Here is a 26,931-nt window from a genome sequence, read left to right as displayed (position 1 = left end):
ATGCGTTTTTGGCCATAAACCCTTGCCAAGTTAAAAAATGCTGGGTGTGAGAAACTCAGACTGCAATTGACAGTACACTGAATTAGTTTAGCCTCCAACATAACAATGGCACAAAGCCACAGCTTTCTTTATAAGCAGAGTGTATTGCTGTTTCTTCTTTGTGGTTTTCACCAATTTAGTGTTCAGTTCATTGAATTACTTAATTATCTTGTAACAGCTGGAGTAAAATGTATTACAGTCTGCCATGAATGATGCAAAAACATTTAATTAATATCCACAAAATGTACTTTATTCTAAAACATGCATGTATAAACATAGTGATATGTTTCTTCTGATGCTCAGTATCTTAGTGTCAGCAAATTACAGGAGAGCTCACTGCAAGCTATGCTCAGCACAAATTGAGCATGTATCTTTTGATATTTGGTCTATCCGACCTCATTTTGTGACTCAAAGAATATAAATTGCTGTTTTGTATATGATTTTTTTTATCTGCAAATAATAACTACTTCAAAAATCATTACTTTGTAGTCTTAGTTTTCATATTATTTTCAGACCCTCTCTTGACCATTTTCAGTCCCATCTAGAAACCTCTACATGAAGGTCTTTAGGTCTTCCTATTCTGGAAAACCAAACCTAACGTTACATTGCGTGTATGAATAGAAACGTGTTGGCTGTTTAAGATTTCAGTTACTGGTTTCTTGGACGACATTGACAAGAGGAAGGACAGTCAAAACTGTTACATGATACCTTCTTCATGGCTTTGTCGTCGTCTGTGACTGTGACCTTGTCTCTACATCAGGAGCTGTCCGGCAATTCTCAGTGATCAATTTCAAGGAAAATCTCAAGCCCTATCACGTTTTGTTTACATTTTGTTCCTTGACATTTTCCAGGCCTCTAAACATCTTTTTGTAGAAGTGTATGCATCTTTTCTGTTTGACATGCAATGACAAGGTGCCAAGTTCAAGACCTTTGCTGCTGAAGTTATCTGTGTTATTATTAATAGATTGCAGTCTGTGCTTGTGAGTGGTGGTTTCTCTTAGCCAGATTTAGACCAGGAGGATTCTGATGAGAATAAGCAAAGATATGCAGAAAGACCATTTGGGATTTCCTCCAAACCTTTTGTGGAGTCTGCTTGATCGCTTAAGTTGTCTCTCATTTCAGATCCGCTTTAATTAGTGTGGCATTGAAACACTATATTTTGCTTTATATTCTTTTAAGAAAATGGAAAAGTTAATATAATTTAAAAAGCTCATAACTAGCCTATCTTTAAAATTATCTAAACATGTATAGCCAACTAACCTTGCTTTTTAAATGCTATTTAATGTATTTGTCCTTTAGACATGCAGTTGAAAATTCTAATAGTCCCTATATCATAACCTTAAATTTGCAAAAATCAATCGTAGCATAAAATGATAAGTTTTTCAAAAAAGTTTGCATTCATTAAGAAGTTTTCTATAGTGTTGTAAATGTTCCTGTAAATCCTTATTTAACTATTAGTTTCACTAAGAAAACTCTGAATCTGAATGGAAAAATTTGAGTCTTTTTAAATAAGTGTTACATTTATACCTACATACACTTCACTCAGACTCTTAGGAAGAAATCGGTCTACAAATTGAAAAAAGTGCTGCATTTTTGGTAAAATGCTGATACATTTCTATCAGGTTTCAAAATATTTTCATATTCTAGGAACACAAAAAAGCAACAAATTATGTGGCTTACGGTCTTTTTTTGTTCAGGTCCTGAGCCTAAACCTAAGCTGAAAGGAGATACCAGAACATTCAGGGTCTGGCTCGATCCAAACCAGTATCAGCAAGACATGACAAACACGATCCAAAATGGGACAGAAGACGTCTATGAAACCTTCAATATCATCATGAGGAGGAAGCCCAAAGAGAACAACTTCAAGGTCAGTTGGAAAGGCTGTATGTTTCTGAGGAGATGTTCCAGTGTGTTCAGCTCTGCTGTCTGATCTTCACTGATCAATCGTTCTGACTTACTAATAGCTCTCTCTAATATTGCTCTTGGTGTTACGTAAGTTTAAAGCTCTATGTTTCTGCTGGTGATCTGAGCCAGAGCTTGGAGGACTGCAGGGTGGTGACCTTATGATGGCTTACATATAGAATTTCTGAGGCTTCCTTGTATGACGAGCTATCAGATTTCACTTTGAACCTGTATACAGCTTGATAGCTTCCTTTAAACAGCAGCACCTTTCCTCAGTGACAATATTAACCTTTGAACAGTTGTGCCTTTGAAAGAGATTAAAACCAAAAACATGTGATTTAAATATTTTAAGACATGCAAGGAAATCTTATTTCAAATATTTTAAAGATATTTTTTTAAATAAATGCTGGAAAAGCAGGTATTACCTTTACCAATAAGTACAATTTGTATTCTGTTTGTGTTTGCACTTCAGATAAAGCATCACATGCTAAACATTGTTGGGTCCAGAAGTTACAGTTTGAAAATGTAACATATTTGAACATTGCTGATGCCCTGAAGATGCTTAAATCAGATTCTTATAATCAGAAGGATCTGTAATTATTTTTTCAAAATTTCAAAATTTTTAAAATCAAATGTCTAGAAATACTGTTTGTTTTAATAATGACAGAAGAGTGAAAGGTTTTATTTGGTCATCAGATCTACACATTGTATATCTTATTCCACAGCCCTGTATGACCTTACTGACAGACAGAGCAGCTTTCATTTAGCAGCTACTGTAGAGCACTCTAGGGCAAACAAACTGCTGTGGCAACAAGAGACAAAGGCTAGATCTCAAATGCCATCCATGTGTAACCTAAATATAACTTGGAAAAGAATTGATCTTCATTGGATCAGACAGCAAGTCCTTTCACTGAAGATTTCTTTCTTAGCATCTCCTTCATGAGGTTCTATATTTCTCCCAGGTGTAAAGGTCTATATGTTTGTAAGACCCGTTATCCATTGATGCTGTAGTGCCTTATACGAAGGTATTGCAGTATGTAACTTTTTGCACTGTGCTTTATTAGTCCTGTTCATTTAACTCAAAAATGTATAGGCAACATTCCAGCGACAATACAGTTCACAGGGGATTCCTCCATAATCCACAATAGCTGCTTGAGTGCATTTTTAGCTAAATTAAAACCACTGCTGTTTGGGGAATAGTTTGCTGGCGAAATTCTCTAGTACCACTCGCTGCTCTTTTTCAAAACTGTGTTGCCAAGGAATGCCAAACTAGGTGGATTTCATTTGTAGTCACAGTGCAATTACAAAATGGCAAAATTGGATTCTTGTGTACACCATGTGGCCTCCATGTCCACCATTTTGTTTTCTTGTTGATGACAAGAAAAACCGGTCTTGTACAAAACCAATTTGGCCAATTAACTTTGAACTTCTTAGGTATCGTTTTTGTGATTGCAACTTTAAAATTATGATAAGGGACTGGCTTTGTAACACAAGGCTATCACTGTGATTTTTTTTGTTGTAATTTATAATGCATTTGTTTTGGGTACTGGTGCACCAATTGAATTTATTATTACATATGCAAGTGTCTAAACTTCCTGCAGAACTAGGCCTCTCTAACCACTTAGCTATTCTCTTCAATCTGGAATGACCTGTTTCTATTCCCCCTCCTGCTCCGTAAGTTTTCACCAATATAGCCCTAGAGACCTTATCTCCACCATCAACAGACTGTTAAAGCCAAGCTGCCCCACCACATTACCTGCCTCAACACAACTTTGCAACACTTTTAGATTTCTTTCACTCCAAGATCAACAACTTCCGGCATCACATTCTCTCCAGAACACGTCACTTCCACATCTCCTCCCTGCTTTACCAACTTTACTGGTTCCCTTCTCTCCAGCTTCTCTCTTCTTGACTCTGCATCCATCAGTAAACTGGTTTTGCATATGAAATCCACCATCTGCCAATTAGAATTGAAATAAAGTGATGGGAATGGAATCTGTTTCACTTCTTTCTGCTCCATTGTCCTCAATATAATAAATGAATCCTTGAGCACTCATGTTGTACCAACAGTCCTCAAAACTGCTGCCATTACCCCCTTGCCAAAAAAGCCAAACATGGCTCTAGACAATCTAAACAATTTTCATCCCATCTCCAACTTACGCTTTCTTGCAAAAATTCTAGAACCCCTCCAATCTGGCTTTTGACAGTTAACCATGATATCTTGCTTTCTTGTATTGAGACTGTGTTTAGAGTTTCTGACACTGCTCTTAAATGGTTAGATCAGAAATAGGACTTGTTAAGTCTGGTGTACCTCAGGGCTCAATACTGAGCCCCCTACGTTTCTGCATTTATATGATTCTACTTGGTCAGCTTTTAAGATCTCGTGGTCTCAACTATCCCTCATCAACTTTGTAAAGCCAGTGCTGTAACCCTACTGTCCTTACACTTCAGTCTAAATTGAAAAACTTGGGGGTGATATTTGATTAAGGGTTGACATTCGACCCACTTGTGGAACATATTGTCAAAACATAATTCTTTCACCTCAGAAATATTGCCAGATTACGTCCTATGTTATCGCCATCTGTTGCTGAAAAGCTGATCAACATATTTGTCTTCTCCCAAATTGGCTACTTTAATGCTCTGCTCACTGGGATTTCTAAATCCACATTAAACAAAGTGCTTTGAGAAGCCACCTTTAAAGGTAGTATATAAAATAAAGTTTATTATTATATTATTGTTACTTCATACGTTGCAGTTATTCATTTTATGCCAACATTGGGTCATTATTCACTTGTGAAAGCCCTTACGCAAATTGGTTATGCACAAAAAAGTATTTGTCCAAATGACGCCTAACTAACAAGGCTGTGACTTTCTAGCAAGTTTTCAAAACCGGTTTCCTTCTTTTTACAGGCAGTCCTAGAGACCATCAGGAATTTGATGAACACAGACTGCGTGGTACCTGACTGGCTACATGACATCATTCTGGGATATGGAGACCCAGGCAGTGCTCATTACTCGAAAATGCCCAATCAGATCGCCAGACTGGACTTCAATGATACCTTTCTGTCCATTGATCACCTGCGGGCCTCCTTCCCAGGATACACAATCAAAGTCACTGAAGAGGATCCATCCCTTCAGAAACCCCCCTTCAGGTGATAATCACTGCTTGCTCTTGGAAGGCAATTTCAAATATGTATGTTTAAGGAATTAGATTTTAAATTTTTTCTAGTCTAATTAACCTAGAGGGCTGTTTCTTTGTGTTAAAACCAATGGCAGTATCTCGTTGTCTAATGAATGTACAATGTTTCTATTCACATTTTCAGTGATTTTATCTATGTTTAAAATAATTTTACCCGTTAGGCCTGAGCTTTGCATTTCCTTTGTGCTTTAGCATCACTTTGTATACTTTCTTCTGTTTGACACAATTGTGTAGATATAGCTGTGTGAATCCTCATTTTATGTTATATAAATGAAACTGCAGTCCCTCTAAGCATGCAAGCTTACCAAATTCTACATTGTTCGGTTTTGAATTAACATTGACAATATGTTCGTTGTAGAATTAAGTTCCCCGTCAGCTCTCCTAAAGGGAAGAAACGAAAGGCAGACGAGAAAGAGGAGAGGAAGGAGGAAGACTACCATTTAGTTGTCGAACCCCATGTCATTCTAAACAGGGGGCCGTATCCTTACAACCAGCCCAAACGGTAGGTATCATAAATGTTTTTTCGTTCTTTTACTTGGCTAATACATAGGTGCAAGTCTTGTAGTGTTCTTTTGTAGTTCTTTCAGTGTTTTTTTACAACCTGAGTGCTCAGACATTTTAAATATTGGAAGCTAAAACTTTTTCTATATTCTATAATTTCATCCTTAAAATAGATCAGAATCCTCTTTGGTGTTGTTATAGGTGCATAAAGATCGTGTTATATTTCACCCTTTCATGTCCTTATTTGGAATAGCCATCTACTCACTACGAGTGCTGTTTTCTCAGGAATGCACATCACTGGATGGAAACCTTCAATATTATTATTAAGTCTCACGTTAACTGTTGAAAGTGTTTACACTTCACACTAGGAGAATGAAATCTTACTCTTTTAAAAGATCCATTAACATTCCAAGGTTTTTAACATACTAGGTTGCCCATTCCATGATTAATATGACTTCATATTGTAACGTTATATATTGTTACTTATTTGAATTAAAAATAGCAAAGAAATCCTTTGATCCTCCAGTTAAATCTGGTGTTATTTAATCTTATTTTGCATTTTTACGATATGGAAAATTACATTACATCATAGTTTATGTCATTTTTCATAGTATGGTATGATAGAAGCTTTTTAATTGTGTTAAATTTGAACAAATCCTGTAAGATCATTTAAATATAAATTGTAAGATTTACGTTAAAAAAGTTTCTTTCTCATCCTTAACTTTACCGTGCTGTGTTTTGTAAATTTAAGTGTAGTAGCGACAAAAATTCATTTGAACACCACTTAATTGCATTGTTTATCATTTTTATTTCAAAAATATATTTTATTTTTTAATTAATTACTATTTATTTTTCAACAGTAATATGATTCAATTTACACCTACACAAATTGAAGCCATACGTGCAGGCATGCAGCCAGGCTTAACTATGGTAAGAAAGCACTTTATTTAATACACGTTTTGCAAATTGATTGCAAATACAGGCTTATTGTTAATAGTCTGTGGTGTTATCCTGTGAACTGTTGAAGTTTATTACTTGGTGAGTCCTATTTATAGCCTCCACACATTGTCTAAAAATTATTTTTTAACAGATATTAAATAATTTCAGTAAGTAGAAATAAAATGTAAAGGATTATACTGTATAATGGTGATTGGTTGGTGCCAAAAGAGAGGAACGTTCATTTTGAACTAAAGGTTCCTAGTAAATACACCAATGTCATCATCAGTTCAGTTGTAACAACATAGAATAGAGAAAATGTTTCTCTCTCTTTGGATTGCCAACATGTGGAATTACAATCAACACTCTCCCAATGATGCAGGGATTCTCTGGTCATTCACAAACTGCCAGTGGTATCTAGGGGGTGTGATGTGTTTTGACAGGTTTACAAGGGGGTTACACCAAGTAACCTATCTCCTGAAGTAGTATAATAACACTTAAAAAAAACAGACCAGAAGCAATTTGTTTACCTGAAGCAATAGCTTTCCTTCACAAGTTTTCCTCACAGATTGCATCACTAAGTGTCATGGTGAGATTCTGTAAGTGTGAGCTACTTCAGGATTGCCTTGTTAGATCTGGTTTATGTAAAAATTCAGTGGCTGAGAGTCCTGACTGTATGTTAAACAAATAATACATGAATGCCTTAAGCATTTTGTTTCCATTTAAAAACTTAACCAATAAAGGAACAAAAAAACAATGTCATGGTTTATCCTTCTGTTAATTGTAGTCCAAAAACCATCAGTTTTCTTTGATTTAAATTTTATATGGAGTTTTTTTTAATCTCGAAAATATCATCACAGGTTGTACTTCTTTTGTTCTGGAGAAATTAGAACCAACAAGTTGGAATGATTATCACGGCATGAGCAGAATGCTGTTGTCATAGCCAGTATATCCTAGCCAGACAGAGCACATTTCATATTACCTAATGCACCTCTCTTTCCTTGTGTAGGTTGTAGGACCTCCAGGCACAGGGAAAACAGATGTGGCTGTGCAGATCATCTCCAATCTCTATCACAATTTCCCAGAGCAGAGAACTCTCATAGTAACACACTCAAATCAGGTATGTGGAGGGAAGAAGCACATTCTTGACCTTTCAAGCTTTCAAGTTGGTTTATAGAATGTATTGTTTTTTTTAAACATATTCAGGCATATCCTTCATTCCTGGCATATGACATAAAGCGAGTTTGCGTAATGCAGGAGACATTTGTTTTACCGAGTAGATGTATTAGAAGGAATAATAATATATTTATATATCTATATAACTATGCAACAGACCTAAATAACGTATTTCAGTCATCAAGGATGTGTTACAGTACTGCTTGACACACCATTGTCACTATGCCTTCACATTTTAACTCGGTCAATGACGAGCTCTTTTTTTCTTATCTGCCATGGTTAAGAATTGCTGTATTTCTGAAAAACAGATGAAATTCAAACATACTGATGTAACTCCAAACAGAAGTATATCTATATTTCAATTTTTCTGTCATTTTTTTTGTTTGCAGAATTGGCACTGTTTGTATAACTGTGTTTGTAAGATTAAAGCTTGTTTTTTGAAAGTTATTTTAAGCATTTTGTCGCTGTCTGTGTCATCACCATTCTTCCCCTGGAATTTTCTGTTGGTCTTATTTGGGAAATCCCTCCTCTTTGCTTTCTTTTACAAAGACTTGCCAAACAAGGCTGTTATCCCAGCATCTGACTATAAAACTGTTTTGTCTCTCCTGCAAACAGAAGCCAGCCAAGCTTCTAAAAACTGCATCTCCTCCTGTCCCTGTCACTCTTTGTAGGCCCTGAACCAGCTGTTTGAGAAGATCATGGCTCTGGATATTGATGAGAGGCATCTCCTCCGTCTGGGCCACGGAGAGGAGGAGTTGGAGACAGAGAAGGATTTCAGCAGGTGAGGCCAGCAGGTGGCCAGTTTAGGTGCTATCTTCTCAGAGAACATATGATGCACAATGCCATGTGGCCCATGCAGAACCTGTTAAAACACTATAGCATGAAAGGACCCGTCTCACTGAGGCACAGCAGTATTAACCTTTTTTTGTCTGTCATGTTTGTATAAGTTCGAAAGTTGTTTGGAAGACTCTGCCTTGAAATTATTTTTATACACTTCTTTTTGTAATCGGAGGAGTAACAAAACCTTTTTGAAAACAGATCTATTGTTCCAGTCGGTGCATTCTCCTTTTCTTGTGTAATTGGGAAAGAATTCAGTGTGCTGTCTTTCACACATTTTTGACAGCCTCTCTGTATCACACTGTTCAGCAAATGGATAAAACCAGGGCACGTGGGTAAACATGATCTTCACATGCACATATGAAAATATTCTATTGTATAGTTACATAAATTAGTAATAGTAACAAAACTAGAACAATTTCAGATTTTTTCTTTTCTACATTTCACAGCAGTGCACAACCAGACACACAGCAATTAATCTGAAAAGGATGTTATTCTTTGATTTGTCTGGTAGTCCTTGAGTTTTATCTTTACCGAAAAGGCTGAAAATTTTGGACTTTCAGAGGTGATATATAGAAGCTCATTTTTGTTCAAACATTGTTACTCCCTTCACTGGGTCTATCTTTATTCACATTTCTTAGTTATGTGGGGTTCTTAGTGAAATGAATGACGACAGTTTGTTACGATAGTGAGCCGTTTTTCTGCGACATGAGAGATTAGAATTGTGACTGGCACAGCGCTGGTAAGTCTGTGAACGAGAAGATGAGCTGCCGTGATGTCATCAGTTTTGTGCCCTTAATTAGGGGGTACTTAACTCCAGTCCTGGTGGGCTTCGGTCTCAGTATAAATTGATGCAATCTATTGGCATTTTCCAGCTCAGTAGTGTGCTGCTGATTTAAAGAGTACAGCAGGTTTTGTAAGTGTGGCCCTCCAGGACAGGAGCTGGGCAGCTCTGCTGTTTGATAAAAGCATACTTAATCTAAAATAGTTCCCAGAATGCAGGCCTCAAATCAGTTCAGTAGATGATTGATAATAAACGAATTTCACCAAATTAAGTGTAATTTCTTTTCATTTTAAGCGAGATCCATTGATTGCCAGTGTAAATAATTGCTATTTTTAAATTGTAATTATAACCCTGTGGAGCATTACATCTTCTTACTGTGCTGTGTGTGGAGGTTTACCATGAATAGGAATTAATAACAGCAGGAGACAAGAGCGATAAGTAGGGAATGTCTTTAGAAAGCACAATGAGCTAAATTACTCATTTAAAAAGGGCACTGATTAGTTTTCTATTGAAGATATCACAAAGATTCCCTTTACATTAGAATAATATATATATTGCTGAATGCGGTGTTTCTCATAAGGATATGTTGAGGAAATATTTCCATTTTCTCAAGCTTAAGCAAGTGTAGCACATCCTCATAAGATGGTGTGTCTAGTAAGGATTAGATTTTGCTTTTATCCTCCCTCTGTGATGTGTTCAGAATGCTTCCATTGGTTGTGTACTGAGCGCTCATGGCACTTTTCTATCTTCTTAACTTTTGATGGGTGATGAAGGTCATGCACTTCGGCATTTCTCATTGAGACTGCCGTACCACACGCTCAGGTGTATTCGCACACTGATAGCAAGCCTATGCGTCTGTCAGCTACAATTGAAATTGTTTATAAAGACACATCTCGATAGAATATATACGACCAACGTTAAAAGAATGTTAAATCTGATGGTTATAAATATTTTTACTATGCTGACCAGAATTAAAATTCAAGACAACTAAAAAAAAAGTCATTCTTTTGCCTAGAATTTCTTACGTTGAGCAATAGTTAGAAGCTTGCAGTAGCTATGCCTTTTCACCATATGAAATAGAGAATATTAAGTACATACATGCAAGTTACATTGGTGTAACTAGGCTGTTTCCAGATTAAGTTGTTATAGATTCTGATGTAAGTAATGTCTTTGTTTTTGCTAAACTAAATTTAGTTCAGTAGAAACACATTTTATTGAGACATTTTATATGTGGCATATTCTTATCTCTGTTCCATACTAGAAACAATTATATAGTTCAGTTCATTTTCTCCAAGATTGTAGTGCACTGCAGATGTCAATTCAATAACTATTCTACTGTTTTAATTAGAAATCATTTTATAATTGTTTATATTCCTGTAACAGAGCAGCTTTCTGTGATCTATAAATAACTTGTATGATAAGCCTACTATAATGCCAGCGTCTAATTACTTCTTAGTCATAATTATAGGTAGGTTTAAATTAAGTCACGTAAATTGTAATTCAGAAAGGAAATCCCTTTCTGCTTATTGTGGAAAAAAATCAGAGTACCGTCATATTGACTCCCATGGACGTTTTGACACATCTGCTGATTAATAGTTCTATTAACACCCCTGACGTTTTTATTAACTTCAGCTGTATTCTAGGTGTTGAAAGATTAAAAACAAAACAATAAAAAACACCTTCCTTGTTTTTGTAATGTCACAGTTCTCTAAAGCTTTAAAATCAAGCCTTTGGCTCCAGCCTACACACTGTGGCAAGCGGTGAGATTTGTTTTTCAGTACACCCATCTCTCAACTCTGATCCAATGGTCTTTTGACATGCAGTCAGAAATGCGATAAACTTTGCCCCTGGCACTAGTTACGCTATTTTACACGTCAGTCTGAATTTGATCATGCTGATCAAGTGTCTGAAAAATTTAAGGAGAGAAAATCTGAGAGAGGATTTCCAGTTTCAGAAGCATATTAAAAGGTGTGAATGTTGAGTGAATGAATGTTGACCGCTATAATCTGTCCTTAGGTATGGGCGCGTGAACTATGTCCTGGCTCGGAGACTGGAGCTGCTCAGGGAGGTCGCCCGGCTGCAGGAGAGTCTTGAGGTGCCAGGGGATGTGTCTTACACATGTGAAACTGCTGGCCACTTCTACTTGTATCAGGTAAGAATGTGGTATAGAGAGTTCTGGTAGTGGATCAGTAAAATTATAAATACAATTAATATTGTATTTATTAATATAGCGTTTAATTTATAGTTATTTTTTAAAAAAATAATGCGCATGCATAGTCTCCATCAGATGATTTATGACATTCTGCAATTTTATTTCCCTACCCTGAAGTGCAATTTCCACCTGTTTTAGAGAATGGAAATGAATCAAGCTGAGTTTTATTTTCCTTGGATATATTGGAAGTTAGTGTGATGCAAACATTGATGTATTGGACCCATGCAGCTTTAAAGGGCACATCTTATGAAACTTGTTTTGAAGCATCGCTTGACTTTATATGAAATAAAGTAAATGTATTGCGAACTGTTTGATGACTGATCTTGTCTTAACCCTCTGGTTTTCGTGTTGATCATTTTTTTGCTTGACAACATGTAATGTCACCTAAAATACCTCTGATGTTTACAGCACCTTTACATCATATGAGAGAACTGAGACATCCTTTGTCTTTCCTCAGTATACAACTGAAGTGTGTTTCTTTATTACAACAACATTTTTATAGTGTCCCTTTCCGCTGTAATTCGAAGTAAATTAATGTCCACATATGTATGTACAATTAAATTTACATTTTGTGTGTTGAAACTTAATTTCCATAAACATATATTAACCATCTGTTGTTTTGATGTACAATATAAAAGACCATCAGTTCTCTCCACTCTCAAGACCAGTGCAGAATTTTGCTTTCCCCTTTCCTTCACTGTTGGCGTGTGTTTGAACTTTTTTATTCTTAACTTCACGCTGGTTTTATGTCTTGACTGAAGTTTTATAATTTATTTGTGCCCTTCTGCTGAGTGCTTTTTAAATAAACAATTGTCTGCTAAAAAAAGAATGTTCCATTGTTCTAATTGAATTGCTTCCTTGAGACTGGCTAATTGTGCAGAATGGGCAGCACCTAGGCTTTCCATTTTTTATGAAGTAAAAAAATAGTCTTTTCACTCTCAACTCTTAGCCATGAGCCAATATATGTGCCTAGCAATGTGCAATATATACTGTATGACTTTTCACAAATGGTCTGGCTTTTTCTTAGCAAATTCACTGGTATCTGCTTTGAACTAACACTTGAAATTTGTACTGTTCTCCATATGAAAAAAATGTTTTATTGTGACGATTTGTTTAGTTATGTGGGCTGTCCACATCTATCTTCATACAGCTTTGAGAACAGGAAACAGTTTTGTGAAGTCTGGTCGTGCTTAAAGTCATCATTCATCATTCAAGGTTTCAGTAGTGTGAGGGGATTTTGTGGGGCCAGGTGAGCTGGTATCTTTCCCTTCCCTCGTCTCCTGACTCTCTTTCATTTGTTGTGTGTCACTTCAGGTGATGTCTCGTTGGGAAGAGTACCTCAGCAAAGTGAAAGTGAAGCCTGGAAAGCAGATCGATGTTCAGGATATCTCCAGACATTTCCCATTCCACAAGTATTTCTCCAATGCACCTCAACCTGTTTTCAAAGGAAAAACATATGAAGAAGACATGGATATTGGAGAGGGCTGCTTCAGACACATAAAGAAAATATTCACACAGCTCGAGGTGAATTGAATCTTTGTATTTTTTAGCAGTAAAGATTTTGAATTGCTTGACTGTCATGAAGGAGTTCTTACTAAAGGTAGATCAAGCACATCTAAAGAAATATTTAAGAATTGAACATATAATAATAACTGGACTGACTGAACATGCTAGGTTTTCTTAATACTATGTTCCTTTATATTTTTGTGGTTTAAAAAAGTTTAACACTTTAGGAGGAGAGTAGTGTAGCAGTTCCCATTGAATTAATGGAGTAAAAAATGTGATTAATGGATCTTGATGGCCTTTTAGGTTTATTTTATACCCTGTCACAAATCAGTAATTAGTTACTGGCATTTTCTTCCAACACACCATAAAAATGAGAAGCCTTGGCTTTTCTATCCTTTATCTTTCCCACCTTCTCTGTGAAAAATATTTGATCAGACACAAGATGGATTTGCATTATGTTATCTTGTGTTATACTCCATACCATTGACGTTGTCTCCCAGTCTCCTCGGATGTGGACAGAAGATTGTCGCCCACATTCCAGCCTTACTCATTGAAGATCCTTAGGCAGCAACCAGACTAATCTCTACTACTTTTAGTTTTATTGTTACATTTTAGAATAGGTTGTGAGCTTGCTGTGGTTTCTGAAAAGTGTTGGATTTGATTTAGAAAACTGATAATGTTGTCACCAGTGTCCTGTCCAAGGCGTGTCCTGCTTTGCATCCATTCGGCTTCAGGATAGATTCTGGCTCCCATGCAACCCTGTATAGGATACAGTGGTTAGACATGTTTGAATGGATAATATTGTCTGTGATTTACTGAGATTGACACTGTAGAGTTTTGTAAATAGTGGTTTAGCTTTTGCCAGAATACATTGATTTTATTATAGAGGAACCAGAGCTCTGGAGATTTAAATATATTGATGCCAAAAATAATACTGAAAGAGAAGTTAAAATAGGAAGTACCCTGTGGACAATTCTCATTTAGTCTAATACATAAGAATTCTTCTAGCTCTTGTCTTTTTCCATTTCATTTCCATTCTCAGTTGCAGAGATTTTTGTCCCTGCAACATGGCAAAACACATGTGGTCTTACAGGCGCAAGGCACTGAATTTCTACTGGCACATATGGTAAAATTGGACTTCAAAATAGTCTGTTAAATATTTTATGTGCGAGAGGTTAAAATTAATGTTAAAATAGTAACGCATCAAATATTGATGTGCCAGTGCACTCAGATTTCCCTAGTTCTTACTCGTTGTGAGGCTTCCTGAAATAGCATGCCAATGGCCTTTGCTCCCAGAGCACCATTAGCAGCATCAGTATGATGAAATGTTTCGACTAACAGAGCTATGATACCGCATGCTACACAATTGCCAAGCTGGTTTTATTGAAAAGGCAGCTTGGTTTCTAATTCAGGACCTATGTGTAAGTAAATCTTCACAAAAGTGCACTCTAAGCTAGTATTGAACGGAACAAACACCCCTAATGCTGGGTCATATAGCAAGTACAGCCACAGAAATTGACATGCCACCATTTACTAGCAGGAAACTGTGGGATTAAGGATTAGCGTAATGAATCTTGAAGCATTTTTTTTTTCCTATCAGCAAGTGTTGCAAGGAATTCCCTAAAGGGGATGAATGAGAGATGGCCTGTCTGCCTCTGCCAGGAATTGTTTGGCAGCAGTGGGCAGTGGTGTTTTATGCGAGGCACTGTAGTGTAAAAGCCCTTATCATGAAGAATTGCATAATGATGAAAATGCAGATGAAAAGGATGAACTGTTAGCAGCAAGAGCATTTTATTGTTTAAGAAGGGCATGAGTGACTCTTTTCATGTCTTGAGCAGTAATGTTTGATTAGCATCAATTTTAGATGTTCAGGTGTGCATGGGATTTGAAAAAAAATGGCATCTGAGTTATTTTCATTGCATGATACCCAAGATGTCATTGCTGTTTAACACGACCTGACTTAATACCATCTATTAAAAAGATCAGTGGCAGTGGAACATTTTTTGTTACTGCAGGAAAGTATGATATAGAAGATCTTTGATCCTTGAAATACCAGACTATGACACCAGAGCCATTATTGGTGACTCGTTATCTCAATAACTAGGGACCCCATCAGTTTGTTTTACTTCTGTGGCCTATGGACAATATTGTGGTTTAAAAAGATAGTTCTGTAATTGAGTCATGGAGAGAATGGTTCCAGTTCTTGTGTTTTTATTAAAGATCATAAAATTGATTTGGAAAGGACCATTGAGAAAGCATAAGCAATTTGAGATGGTATGCTATTTTTTTAATTTCTCTTTTTGTTTACTTGGAATTTAATCGATGTTTCAAGCTCATATTCTGCGATTTGGAATTTTCATGTTGCATTTTGGTCACGTTTCTCATCAGTGAATTATACCACAAGGTTAAATACAACTAAGATGCAGTAGTGTTTTACAGATTATGCTAAATGTTTAAAAAACAAGATGTAGAGGTTATACGTTTTCCATGGCTCTGCAGTACGTTAATGTTGTTTTAGTAATTTTGTGGTCTTCTTTCGTTTTTCATCTTTTATTGCCACTGTGAATTATGTTTTAATTTTACACACCTCGGCTTTTTTGGCTGGACTTGAAGAGTTATTTTCAGTACTTTCTGTACATTTCTGTCCTCCTTTCCACCTAGGAGTTCCGAGCATTTGAGCTTCTGCGCAGTGGTTTGGACAGGTCCAAATACCTGCTGGTGAAAGAAGCAAAAATCATCGCCATGACTTGTACACACGCAGCTCTCAAGCGACATGACCTAGTTGAACTGGGATTTAAGGTGAGAGCCTCAAGGCAGATGAATTAATGTTTTATTTAGCCATTTCTGAGCACGTAAACCTGGCTTCTTTTCTTCGGTTATTGACTCATTGTGCCAAAAGGAAAAGAGCTAGGTTAAATAACTGCTGCGCAGCCATATATGTTTGACTCAAGTGTATTTGAAAAATATTATGCACACTGTTGATCTGTTAACAGTTACATGCTCTGTTGTACAGTAGAATTTGACTGTTTAGCAAAATATCCTATTATCCTTTGTAATTTGTGTATATACAAACGTACTATACAACATCCACTCAAAAACAGGATTAAAAGTATCTCCAAATGTATCAGGAATGTTTTCATGTAATATGTGGCATGTAATAAATATGCCAAGGAGATGCTCTGAGGAAAGCATTTAAAAAAACAGCAAATTAATTTGTGTTTACATGTTTATTTTTTTACAGTATGATAACATCTTGATGGAAGAGGCTGCTCAAATTCTGGAGATTGAAACCTTCATTCCACTCTTACTGCAGGTAAACAAGATGCAAATATTAGGATAAAATGTATTGCATACAGAATGCTGTTCTCATTGTGCTTTCTGGTGAAGCTTTATATACAAACTCTATTTGTGATTAATCAGCTTAATCACAACAGATTGGAACTAATATTTACCAAAATCCATAAATACTCAGGTCATCAGGTCAACATGAAAGCCTTTTGCGTTTCATTTGTTGCGTTTGCCCTTGATAAGCTCTGTTATAGAATTACTGTTATCAGATTTAATAATTATCCTTAACCTGAGCAATTTCCATTTCGCTTTCTGTGTGTACTCGTAAATAAGTTAATTTGTGAAAAAAGCAGTTTGTATTTTCAGTAACGTACTGTAGCTTGTAGCGATTGTGTTTTTCCATATGGATCTTTTAGATTCTAATTACCTTCAGTGGGGCACAAAAGTGTTTATATACAGGTATGTAAATATTAATTTGTTGACCAGCATTAGCCTAGATGCATAAAGTATGTGACAAATGTATAATTATGCAGTAGAGTGCTGTACAGCCGCACTCCAATGAACCGCATGTCTAATCACTTCACATTGCCAAGAGGCTTTGTTATTTATAGCTATTTTTATAGCTATTGCTTTTAAAAGTTAAATATATGAAAATAAAAGAGTACACCACAGAGTATAAGAAGGGCAAAATTAGTTCCAATATTCTTCTTCTTCTTTTTTCTTTTTCACAGCCTTAGTCCCAGACTGTCCTGGGGTCAGCTGCTTTGGTTGCTCTTCTCCATTTGTCTCTGTCGAGCACATCTTCCTCACTCACTTCACATACCTCCATATCTTTTCTCACACAATCTATCCATCTCTTTCTAGGCCTGCCTCTTCCTCTGTTACCTTCCACCTCAAATTCCATTACCCTCTTTGTTACTTCCTCAACGTCCCTCCTCATGATATGTCCATACCACCGTAACCTCGCCTCTCGCATCTTCTCAACCACATCCACCACCCTACATCGTCTACGGATTTCTTCATTTCTGATCCAATAGTTCCAATATGTTGGCTCAAAATCATAGGTTTATTCCTAGACACCATACTGCATATCACAGGATTTTTTAATCTTCATCCGCTTGATCTAGAGCATCAACAAATCCAATGAAAAACTTTTTTCTCCAAAGTTGGAGACATCAGTAGACCCCTGACACTAAGATTGTTAAGGGGTCTTGAGTTTCATTCTGTGGATAACTAAGTGCCATAGCACTGGAGTTCTTGTCATAATAATGCTGGTTTCTGTCTATTTAAAAGCTTTCATCTGTTTTTCAGAACATTAAACATTAAGAATAATTAAACATTAATTTTTCATTTAGTACATGTTTTAATAAATCTGTTTGTTTCTTCCTGAGTTTATATACTATTTGTGGAAGTATGTGAGGGTACTGTAACCATGATTTCTCCACACAGCCACACAAGAGTCAGTCTTGACAAGTGCTGTAACTGAAAAGCTTCCATTTAAAAATGCTCATGAGAGATCTTTGTAACCTGGGATGCCATTAATTACTTGGCTGCCAGTGATCATGAGACCTATATCAGCAAAAGCTCTCACTGCTTTAGATGACAGATGGTGTTCTTTGATTGTGTAGAATATAGAGTAAACACTGAAATAATAGGGTCCATCAAATATCTTTTATGGGTTGATATTAATGTTTAAAGCTGCTGTTGTTATAAGATTAGATCAATTCCCTCTCCTGGTTCATTAAAAATGTCTTAATTATTTAGTTACCTCTGCTTTTGTACTCTCTGTAGAACCCAGAGGATGGGTTCAGTAGACTGAAGCGATGGATAATGATAGGAGACCACCACCAGCTGCCACCTGTCATTAAAAACATGGCTTTCCAGAAGTACTCCAACATGGAGCAGTCCCTCTTCACGCGCTTTGTGCGCCTGGGTGTGCCGACAGTGGACCTTGATGCCCAAGGAAGAGCGAGAGCGAGGTAAGGTGGTGGAAGGTCATGTTTTGCCTCTTATTGCAGACACTCTTGATCAAAAACAGGCCATGATAAGTCATGTGACATGTGTTACCGTAGGACATTAACGTTTCCGGTTGAACTTTGCATTGCATGGCCAAGCAGGTGCCTTGCTCAGGGGTACGGCAGGGGTTCCCAGCAGATACTTGAGTGCACAGCCTTGGAGTTAGGTGTCCAGAGCTCTTAACCCTTCCTCTCTGCTGTCCAGCAAAAGAAGAGAAAACAAAACAGGGGATGCAATAATAGTGTGTGTTTCTGACTCTGTTTCTTTTTTTTCCCCTCCATGCTACAGTCTGTGCAACCTTTACAACTGGCGGTACAAGCAGCTGGGGAACCTGCCCCATGTGCAGCTGCTTCCTGAATTCCAGTCAGCCAATGCAGGCCTGGCTTTTGATTTCCAGCTCATCAATGTGGTGGATTTCAATGGTGTAGGAGAGTCGGAACCCAATCCTTATTTCTACCAGGTACAGTATAGAGAAATATAAATGGCAATAACAGCAGAGCTATCGTTTAAAAAGTAAGTCCAAACTTTGTTACTGAAAATAAAAGATAGCCACCCTTTAAGCACCGTGAATATTGGTGTTAGTTTTGCCGCATCTGCCTTAAAATTAGTATTTGCTTATTTGAGGCTTAGGCTTAACCTGAGCCCTAAGGCTGAAACCTCCATAGAAAAGGGAAGTCAACCAGTTGTTGTATTAAATTGTTTCCTCAAAAGATCTGGATAGTAATGCATATAATACATTCTAAAAAAAAAACACTTGTACTTTAGACAACTATCTCTCAATTGTAAAAGTGCAAGAAAAAAACATTATTTGTAAAAGATGATATTTCTGTTTAGGGTTAAGAGACTCAAACCACTGTCTGTTGTAGTTTATAGATTTCTGAAGCACTTTTTTGCTCTAAAGAAGCACTTGTGCTAAAGAGATCATGTGTTGCAGCATGCAGATCTTATGAGATTGGTTATGACGCTTGCTCCAGTTTTCAGGCGCCAGAATCACAATTGTGCTTCTCAGAATTCCATTCCCCTCAGAAAAATTTAATTTACTGATTTTGAAGACGGCACAGGGATTTCTTTTGGTCAGCAACTGGGTTTACTCGATTTTAAATATTTTCTTCTGCGTAAGTGTACTATACTGAAAAATGTCTAATTTACCATATGTGATGGGGGGGCTTTTATATATATGATAATTTGCCTAGCCATGTGTTGTTCTTAATAGTTTATTATTATCTGACCCCAAATTGAAGGATTTACTTCGCTTGTGTGTTATAATGTTCTTAGCTTCCTTTGACTTTTTTTTTTACTAATGCAGATAGAGTACCTCTAAATATACTGTAGAAGTCCAGCCCTAAGATTTGACTGCTGATTCAACTCAATCAATTGAAGGATGGGCACAGTTTAGCCCCATTCATTTGAAAATGAACTTTTTTCCTTCTCCTGGAGCTTTAAAAGCACTCGCCAGTCTGCAGCCATTACCGTTAAAGTGAAGTGATTATGTAAGACTGTGGGTTGCCATGGTTACTGGGATCTCCAAGTTGCTCATGAGATCACCTTTTTATTATGGAAAATGAAACAAAACCAAAAGCCATTTAATTATCAGCGGATATACTGTAAATTAATATTAATGGTACTGTATCCATAAAACTAGATTATTTCGGTTATAACTATTAAGAAAAGACTTTCTGACTCTGTATGCTAATAGTCAGGGCTTTATTAGTTCCTTGATAAATGCCCTTTCAACTTTCAATTATACATACAGTATTTCCCTTTCAGCAAGACATAACCTTAGCCATTCTTAAAATGCTAATTTTATGTTGCATCTGTGAGCATTACCATTGTCACTTTGCAGAAAAAATTGAAGCATGTACACATTGGATTAAAAATGCATTTCTTTAGCTTCCTTACATTACATTCTTAAAGTATGACAGCAAGAAAGCAATGCTATATTAATACTTAGCACAGTAATGACAAGCATTGCTCTCAATTGTTTTGTTTTTTTGGTGAGACTCAGGAGCAGTTCTGCCTATTGTCCTGTTTTCATGGGGGTGTAGAATGACTGTTAATGACTGCGGAGATAGTTCTCATGTGGAAGGAGACCTGTTAGTTACTGCGTTAGGTTTTGAGATCCAGCTCTCTGCATCTGATTAAAGAATATAATGTAACTTGCGGAACTCCCTGAAGTGGTGTTTAATTGATTGTTCAACAAAAGTAACTGGTTTAAAAAATAATGGCTTTCACTTATTAAATCCTAAAGAGAAATACAGATCTGCTGGTGCCACCCAGTGTGTTTCTGTGTACCTCAGTGTTCCTTTGATGGCATTTGAATTAAGTTGTTAAAGAAAAAACATAATATACAAATAAGAGGTGTGCATTTTCCTCACTGGTTATAAGTAGTATTGTCGGTGTAATTGTGTCAGTACAATTACTGGAATCGTATGATGATTTTATCATAAGACACCAGTAAATATCTTTTCAACAAATATGTTGAGCTTCATGTATATGACAAGTAATATTTCTAAAATAAAATTTCCAACATTATCAGTACAGTAAACCCTCGGCTTAACGGACTTTGGATTTAAATGACAAAATTGGCTTAGGGGGAAATTGTGAAATTTTGTCTCTGAAACCCAAAATACGTAACAGTTTCTGCAATAGTGATGAAATATGCAAATAATAAAACAAAAATAAATACCACATAGGTTAAAATTGAGCCATATCAATAGTGCCCTATAGCAGTACGTATGAATGTTGTTTGTGCTTTAGCAAAAGGTACAAAACAATTTTCATTATTATATTTTAAATTATATTATTATATTTTTCTCATGTAATAGTGTGTTTTTGGGGTGGAAAAACATTTAATTTGTGATTTAACAGCAGTACGGCAATAAGGGGCACCCCCTTTCCTCTTTTAGCTTGGTAGACTGAGAGCTGTTTATTTTTTAGTGACTGGGGAATTAAAAACAGTAAGCTGATTTGTCACCAATGCATTTCTCCATAGTGTTGCACCTGTTACGGTATATGATCACTGCATTACATTTTTCTCTAGCTAAAAAGAAGCAGCCAACACAACATTGAAATTATTTCCTTTAATTTGGTTCAGATCCTGTTGTGAGGGAAAAGGTCTGGGTGGGAGACTTTTTACATCAAAACCGAAATAGCCCTGGAATTTTTTTAGTGAATGTATTCAGGTTGGTCTTAGTCTTCTTTGAAATTGCAACAGATAGAAAATAAAAGATGAGACTAACATGATGAGTTTGCATTCCAGATGGCTGTAAATGTTTTTTTTTTTAAAAAAGGAACCAAACAACATTTATCATTTCAACTGAGTCTCACCAAACTCAAGTCCATTTTGGTTTACATAAAGGCCAGTGAGCTTCATTTCAACACAATGTTAAGCAACATTTTAGATTGCATTATTTTCTCAAATTCATTTAGATTCATTTGTATTCAGCACCCCCATGCATAAAAATGAATATAAAATGCAGAAAAGGGTTGCCTAAAAATTGTGTATTTTATAGTAAATGTGTTCTAAGAATCTTGATATTCGTGTTATTATCTCTGATTAAATGACTATTCCTAGTGTTGCAGCATTTGCTGTAGAAAATGTAGACTAATGGGCCTATATGTTTGATATCCATTTGTTTCGCTCAATAGGTTTTCTATAAAACTATCTAGATCCCAGTTATTTGAAAATGAAAATTTGAAAAAAAGCCATCTTATCATAATTAATGCAGACTCAATTCATTGGCTTTACAGGTATATTGGAAATGTTTTGCCCACGTATCGTGTTTTCTCTCAGTAATCCTTGTGAAAAAACTATTTCTTATTCTTATTGCTCTGAATACACTCAAGGCTCAAGTTTGCAACATTGGTAAAAACAGCCTAGAGCAGAATGTCAATTTCATTCTGATAGTATCATGTCAGGCAGATACATTTCTGTTTTACAGACTCTGCAGTAGTTACTCTATGAAATCAGATATGAATTTGGTTTTTCACAAGAAATTTGACATGTACCATTAGGGAAGACTAATTGCTCACCCCTCCTACAATTTCAGTGCATGGTGCTTTTTATTCACTTTGATATGAGTTGTCAGGACATTTTGTGACAAAATTCCTTTTCCACCAAATAGTTTGTTTTAAAAATGCTTGTTTTGATATTATTGAATTTCACACATTCACAGTTAAATATTTTTCTTAGTATAATTAGAAACTGATCTTTCAGATACACTAACAAACATACTGAGCTTTGAGTCGGTAAAAAGAAACATTTAGAAAAATTATAAATGTTCTGTGGTGCAATTTATATAGTAAGGCATTGCTCCAAGCTCTCCATTTTATTTCTATAGTACATCATATGCAGCAAAATGTTTTTTTTATGTAAGTTGTCTTTATTTATAGATAGACATTCTGAAAGACATTAATTGTAGTTTATTTGTCGTGGGGAGTGGGCTAGGGCAGAGGACACAGGGGCTTATTATAATGGGCTTTGAGCTCAGATCGGTACCCTGCTATTGGCAGTATCTTCATGTTCTGACTGGATTGTCTTTGTTTTTTAATATTTTGTATTGTCTTTGTTTGACATTCAGAACCTGGCTGAGGCAGAGTATGCAGTAGCTCTGTTTATGTACATGCGATTGTTGGGATACCCAGCTGAGAAAATCAGCATTCTGACCACCTACAATGGGCAGAAACACCTCATCCGGGATGTGGTCAACCAGCGATGTGGAAACAATCCATTCATTGGACATCCAAGTAAAGTAAGAGCGTCATCAGTTTCTAGCATCAGTATAAAACTATAACTGGATGGAAAGACATTACACACTTCTTGCTTTTTTATTTAAATGTAGGTTATGTGACCTGTACAATACACTTGAATTGATCTAGGGCCTTGAGATGTCTTTTGAACATTTCCACATCAAACCACCATAGTTAGACTGTGTACTAGCACTTCTTTACTTATTTTCAGAGATTTAAGAAATTGGTAGTGATTTGTTAGGGTTGTTTTGTATTAGTTTGTAACACAAAACTGTGAGTACAGTGCTGCCTTCTATGCCATTGAGAGAACTGCTATACCATTCAGTAACCAACTTCCGAGATAAATTGATTACTCAATTAATTACTATGGCGGTTCTTTCAGTGACACCAAAGGCTGCACTGTATTCAATGTGTTTGCAAAATATGTTAAGGAACTGATTGTGGAAATCTTTCCTTTTGAATTAAGGTAACAGACGTTTAGCTGGTATTGTCAGGGTACCCAGTGATAAGTGCAATAATAAACATGTCGTGTTTCTGACATTAAATCAAAACTACAGCCCACTCACCTGCATGTGCATCTTGCTTACCCTGGTCTTAATGGTGGTCTTATAATTGCTTGAAGATTCATCCGTCTACATAATGGAAACTGGGTTTATAATTTGTGACTGGGGGATGGGTCAGTGTTTTATCCAGTGCCCCTCAAGTGTCAATGTGGAATAGTTATTGTTTTAAATGCTTAAGGTACCACTTCTAAGAATCAGGGTTTATCACATGTTACTGAGAGATGAAGTAGCAGAAACTTTAATTCCCGTTTTAATATGAAACATTTCTTTGCTAATTATGCACTTGTGATATCTGATCTGGTGGAAGTTACTCAAATCTAGATTTTCTCCCCGTGATTTGATTAAGCTTGTTTTTAATCTGTAGGGTGTTCAGTAAATCAACACTTCCAGTATAGTAGTTCTGCTTTGTATACTCAGTGCAACAAGTCATGTCTGTTATCTGGATTTTCAGACATTTGTCCAGAAGAATATAACACAGCAAATTGATTGTTGCCTTTATGAATCTTCAGTAGGTTTTATGAAGGATGTTATTATCTTTTAGATGTGTTGGTGACCTCTTCTAGGTGACAGCTTGTTACATTCTGCAAAGAAAGCTACTTGCAAACTGCTGAGCTTGAGAAAGGTCAGACTCACAAGCAATTGGGATACATCATTTGACAGTTTGTCAAAACTACTAAAACAAAAAAAACATTTCATAGCATTGATATATAATAAGTCATTTTAACAACAACAAAACTTATGTTAATCTTTGAATTCATTCTGTTATTTTGTTGTAAAAGAGATTATTCAGTATGCACTACTTAAGGTCAATGAAAATAGGTATGCTTAAATGGTAAATTAAGAAACATTGACCATTTATGAAGCTTTTTTAAATGCAACTGTTGTGCCAAACAAAGATTTTAATAATTTCAGAACTTAAGCTAAAATAATAACCATGGTTTTGTCTCTCATTAAATTAAGTAGTGGACATTGATAAAATCCTAAATGGAGATGAATCCATCCTATTTGCTCAATTCAGTGAGGCTAGGAACATAACTGGATGTTAAGATGGAAAGCAGCCCCTCTCTCCTTCCTCCTTCAGCTATGTGCTGAAAGCATGGTGTATTTTAAGACTATGCTCTTTTTCACAGAAATTTAGTGCAGTGATGTTTTGGGGATTTTTAAAGAGAACAGTTGAGCCAGCAAGTGTATTATAAAATGTATCAGCTTCTCTAGACACATGGTCACCGTCTACAAATGTAATATAAAAAAGAAATGTTCAGTGAAAACCCCAAGAAATGAATAAACCCGACACAATGTACAGTCGTCTGTTGACAGGACTGCCTGTGGTGTAGCCTTGGATGAGCAGGATCTTCACTGCACATTGAAAAATGGGACAATTAAGAATTCTGACTTGCTCAGTACCTAAGGCGTATGCAGATTATAAATTAAGCAAGGAAACAGACACAGTGGTTACACATGCTGAGATCCTCCAATAAATATTTAAAATTGATGACCATCTGCTGCAACATGACTTCTTCACTGAGTAACGCAGCACAATTGTCAGTTTTTTGGAGGATAAAAAAACACTTTGGAGTTTGTGTATGGATTTTTTTTACCTTTCAGTTTGAATTAGGTGTGCTGCCAAAGGTTAAGGTTGTGCATCTTTTCTGTAAATCTCCATGGATATTACAGCTAGGGATATTAATTCTTATAGGTTCTAATGTTGAAAATGTTGTTTATTTTAAACACTTCATTATTGTCATGTTAAGAAGTGCAATTTGCATAGTTGTAATAAAATTATATATATTGAATATCAAGTTAATACCATGTGTAACTGAATTAAAATGTCATGTAAATTACTTTCTATTTAACACTCTTCATTAAAGCATCTGATAATGTTGAATAAAAGATTCACTTATGCATTGCTCAAAATGTACATAAATTGAGAATACATATTTTGTATGTCTTGGGAGTTCATCGCCACTCTACATTTGGGAGGCTAAACATGATTTCTATCTAGCATAAAATGCGGTGTCTGATTAAACATTTTATCTCAAAGCTGTTAAATACTAAATTATCGGAATACTAATTCTGTTAATTTATTGTCCATCATCAAAAAATGAACTTGGATTATATCGAGAAACTTTACTGTGCATGTAAATAAAATAGAGTGTCTTTTTTTAAAAATCCTAAGCAACACATTAAAAATGTGAAGTGTAACTCAGGCAATGTGTAGCTTCACTTTAATTAGACAGCTAAATGTTGATAAAGGGTACGTTCCAATAAAATTTCAGCACTGCACATTCCTGCTCAATGTTCTGCTTCTCTGGCTATGACCATTGCAGTAGTGAATGTTGTAGAGGATTACACAGCTAGAAAATGTGTCAACTCATTCCACTGCAGTAGAATGTGTTCGGCTAAGGACAACTAATACAAATGAAAAATTCGAATGAACATTTTCATTTTAAATTGAAAATTGGTATTGTTATTTATCATTTTTTACAAAATATTGGACGTGAATGTCACACCATATTTTTTCCCACCCATTCAAAGTTTGCCACAGGCTTTGCCCCCAGAGCTGTCGGCAAACAGCTGAGATTAAATGAATCCAAGACTGTTGCCATTTGAATGTTCCCCTGTGGTAATAACCGGATGTTTTAAGGGCACTTCCTATGGAAACGAAATCATAACTGTTCAGAGTACCCATGCACACTGGGGAAAGAGGGCCTGTGGAGAAGAGCATATTGTTGCTTCTGGTACTGCACCTGTTGTGTGCTTCAACTGGATAGTAGTGTTTCAGATATCTGTCTGCAAATTATTTATTTGACATACAAAGATCTTCAAATGTGTGTAACTGAAAGGCAGTGAATATTATACTAGCCACAGGATCTACATATGCTGTATACTTCTCCAGTGCTCATTTGTGGAAGATCCATAGAAGGAGTGCTATATATTTAATTAAAAAGGATGATTCACTGTTCCTCTAGCCAGACTTTATGACCATAGAGTTTGGAACAGTCGTTTCCAATTAGGATTGAGTTCTTTGAAACATATAATTGTTTAATTATATGAAAATTGCAGTTAAATAACTTGGGTTATCAGGACCCAACAAGTGGGCATTGTAACATAGATACTTATCAAGCAATTTGTTTTAGTATGCTAATAAATCAGCATCTCCATCATTGCTTGGCCATTTTCTTAAATAATCCAGAACTCTCTTGTAAATTACCTTGTATTTCAA

General features: G+C 36.0%; 1 protein-coding gene across 1 annotated transcript in view; it reads left to right on the top strand.

The window, feature by feature from the left end:
• The window catches only part of aqr (aquarius intron-binding spliceosomal factor), a 59,168-nt gene that overhangs the window by 17,132 nt on the left and 15,105 nt on the right, over window positions 1–26,931 (top strand). The window contains exons 20-32 of the mRNA XM_088648341.1: window positions 1,737–1,906; window positions 4,852–5,093; window positions 5,499–5,642; window positions 6,502–6,571; window positions 7,587–7,697; window positions 8,425–8,534; window positions 11,391–11,526; window positions 12,901–13,110; window positions 15,754–15,891; window positions 16,334–16,405; window positions 18,172–18,359; window positions 18,685–18,856; window positions 22,977–23,147. Coding sequence (XP_088504467.1) covers window positions 1,737–1,906; window positions 4,852–5,093; window positions 5,499–5,642; window positions 6,502–6,571; window positions 7,587–7,697; window positions 8,425–8,534; window positions 11,391–11,526; window positions 12,901–13,110; window positions 15,754–15,891; window positions 16,334–16,405; window positions 18,172–18,359; window positions 18,685–18,856; window positions 22,977–23,147 — 1,934 coding nt within the window. The remainder of the gene's footprint in view (window positions 1–1,736; window positions 1,907–4,851; window positions 5,094–5,498; window positions 5,643–6,501; window positions 6,572–7,586; window positions 7,698–8,424; window positions 8,535–11,390; window positions 11,527–12,900; window positions 13,111–15,753; window positions 15,892–16,333; window positions 16,406–18,171; window positions 18,360–18,684; window positions 18,857–22,976; window positions 23,148–26,931) is intronic.

This window comes from Lepisosteus platostomus, chromosome 10 (assembly GCF_059453375.1).
Source record: "Lepisosteus platostomus isolate fLepPlt1 chromosome 10, fLepPlt1.hap1, whole genome shotgun sequence".
Lineage (NCBI taxonomy): Eukaryota > Metazoa > Chordata > Actinopteri > Semionotiformes > Lepisosteidae > Lepisosteus > Lepisosteus platostomus.
Note: the sequence above shows the minus strand (reverse complement) of the source record. Positions and strands in the feature narration are given on the sequence as shown.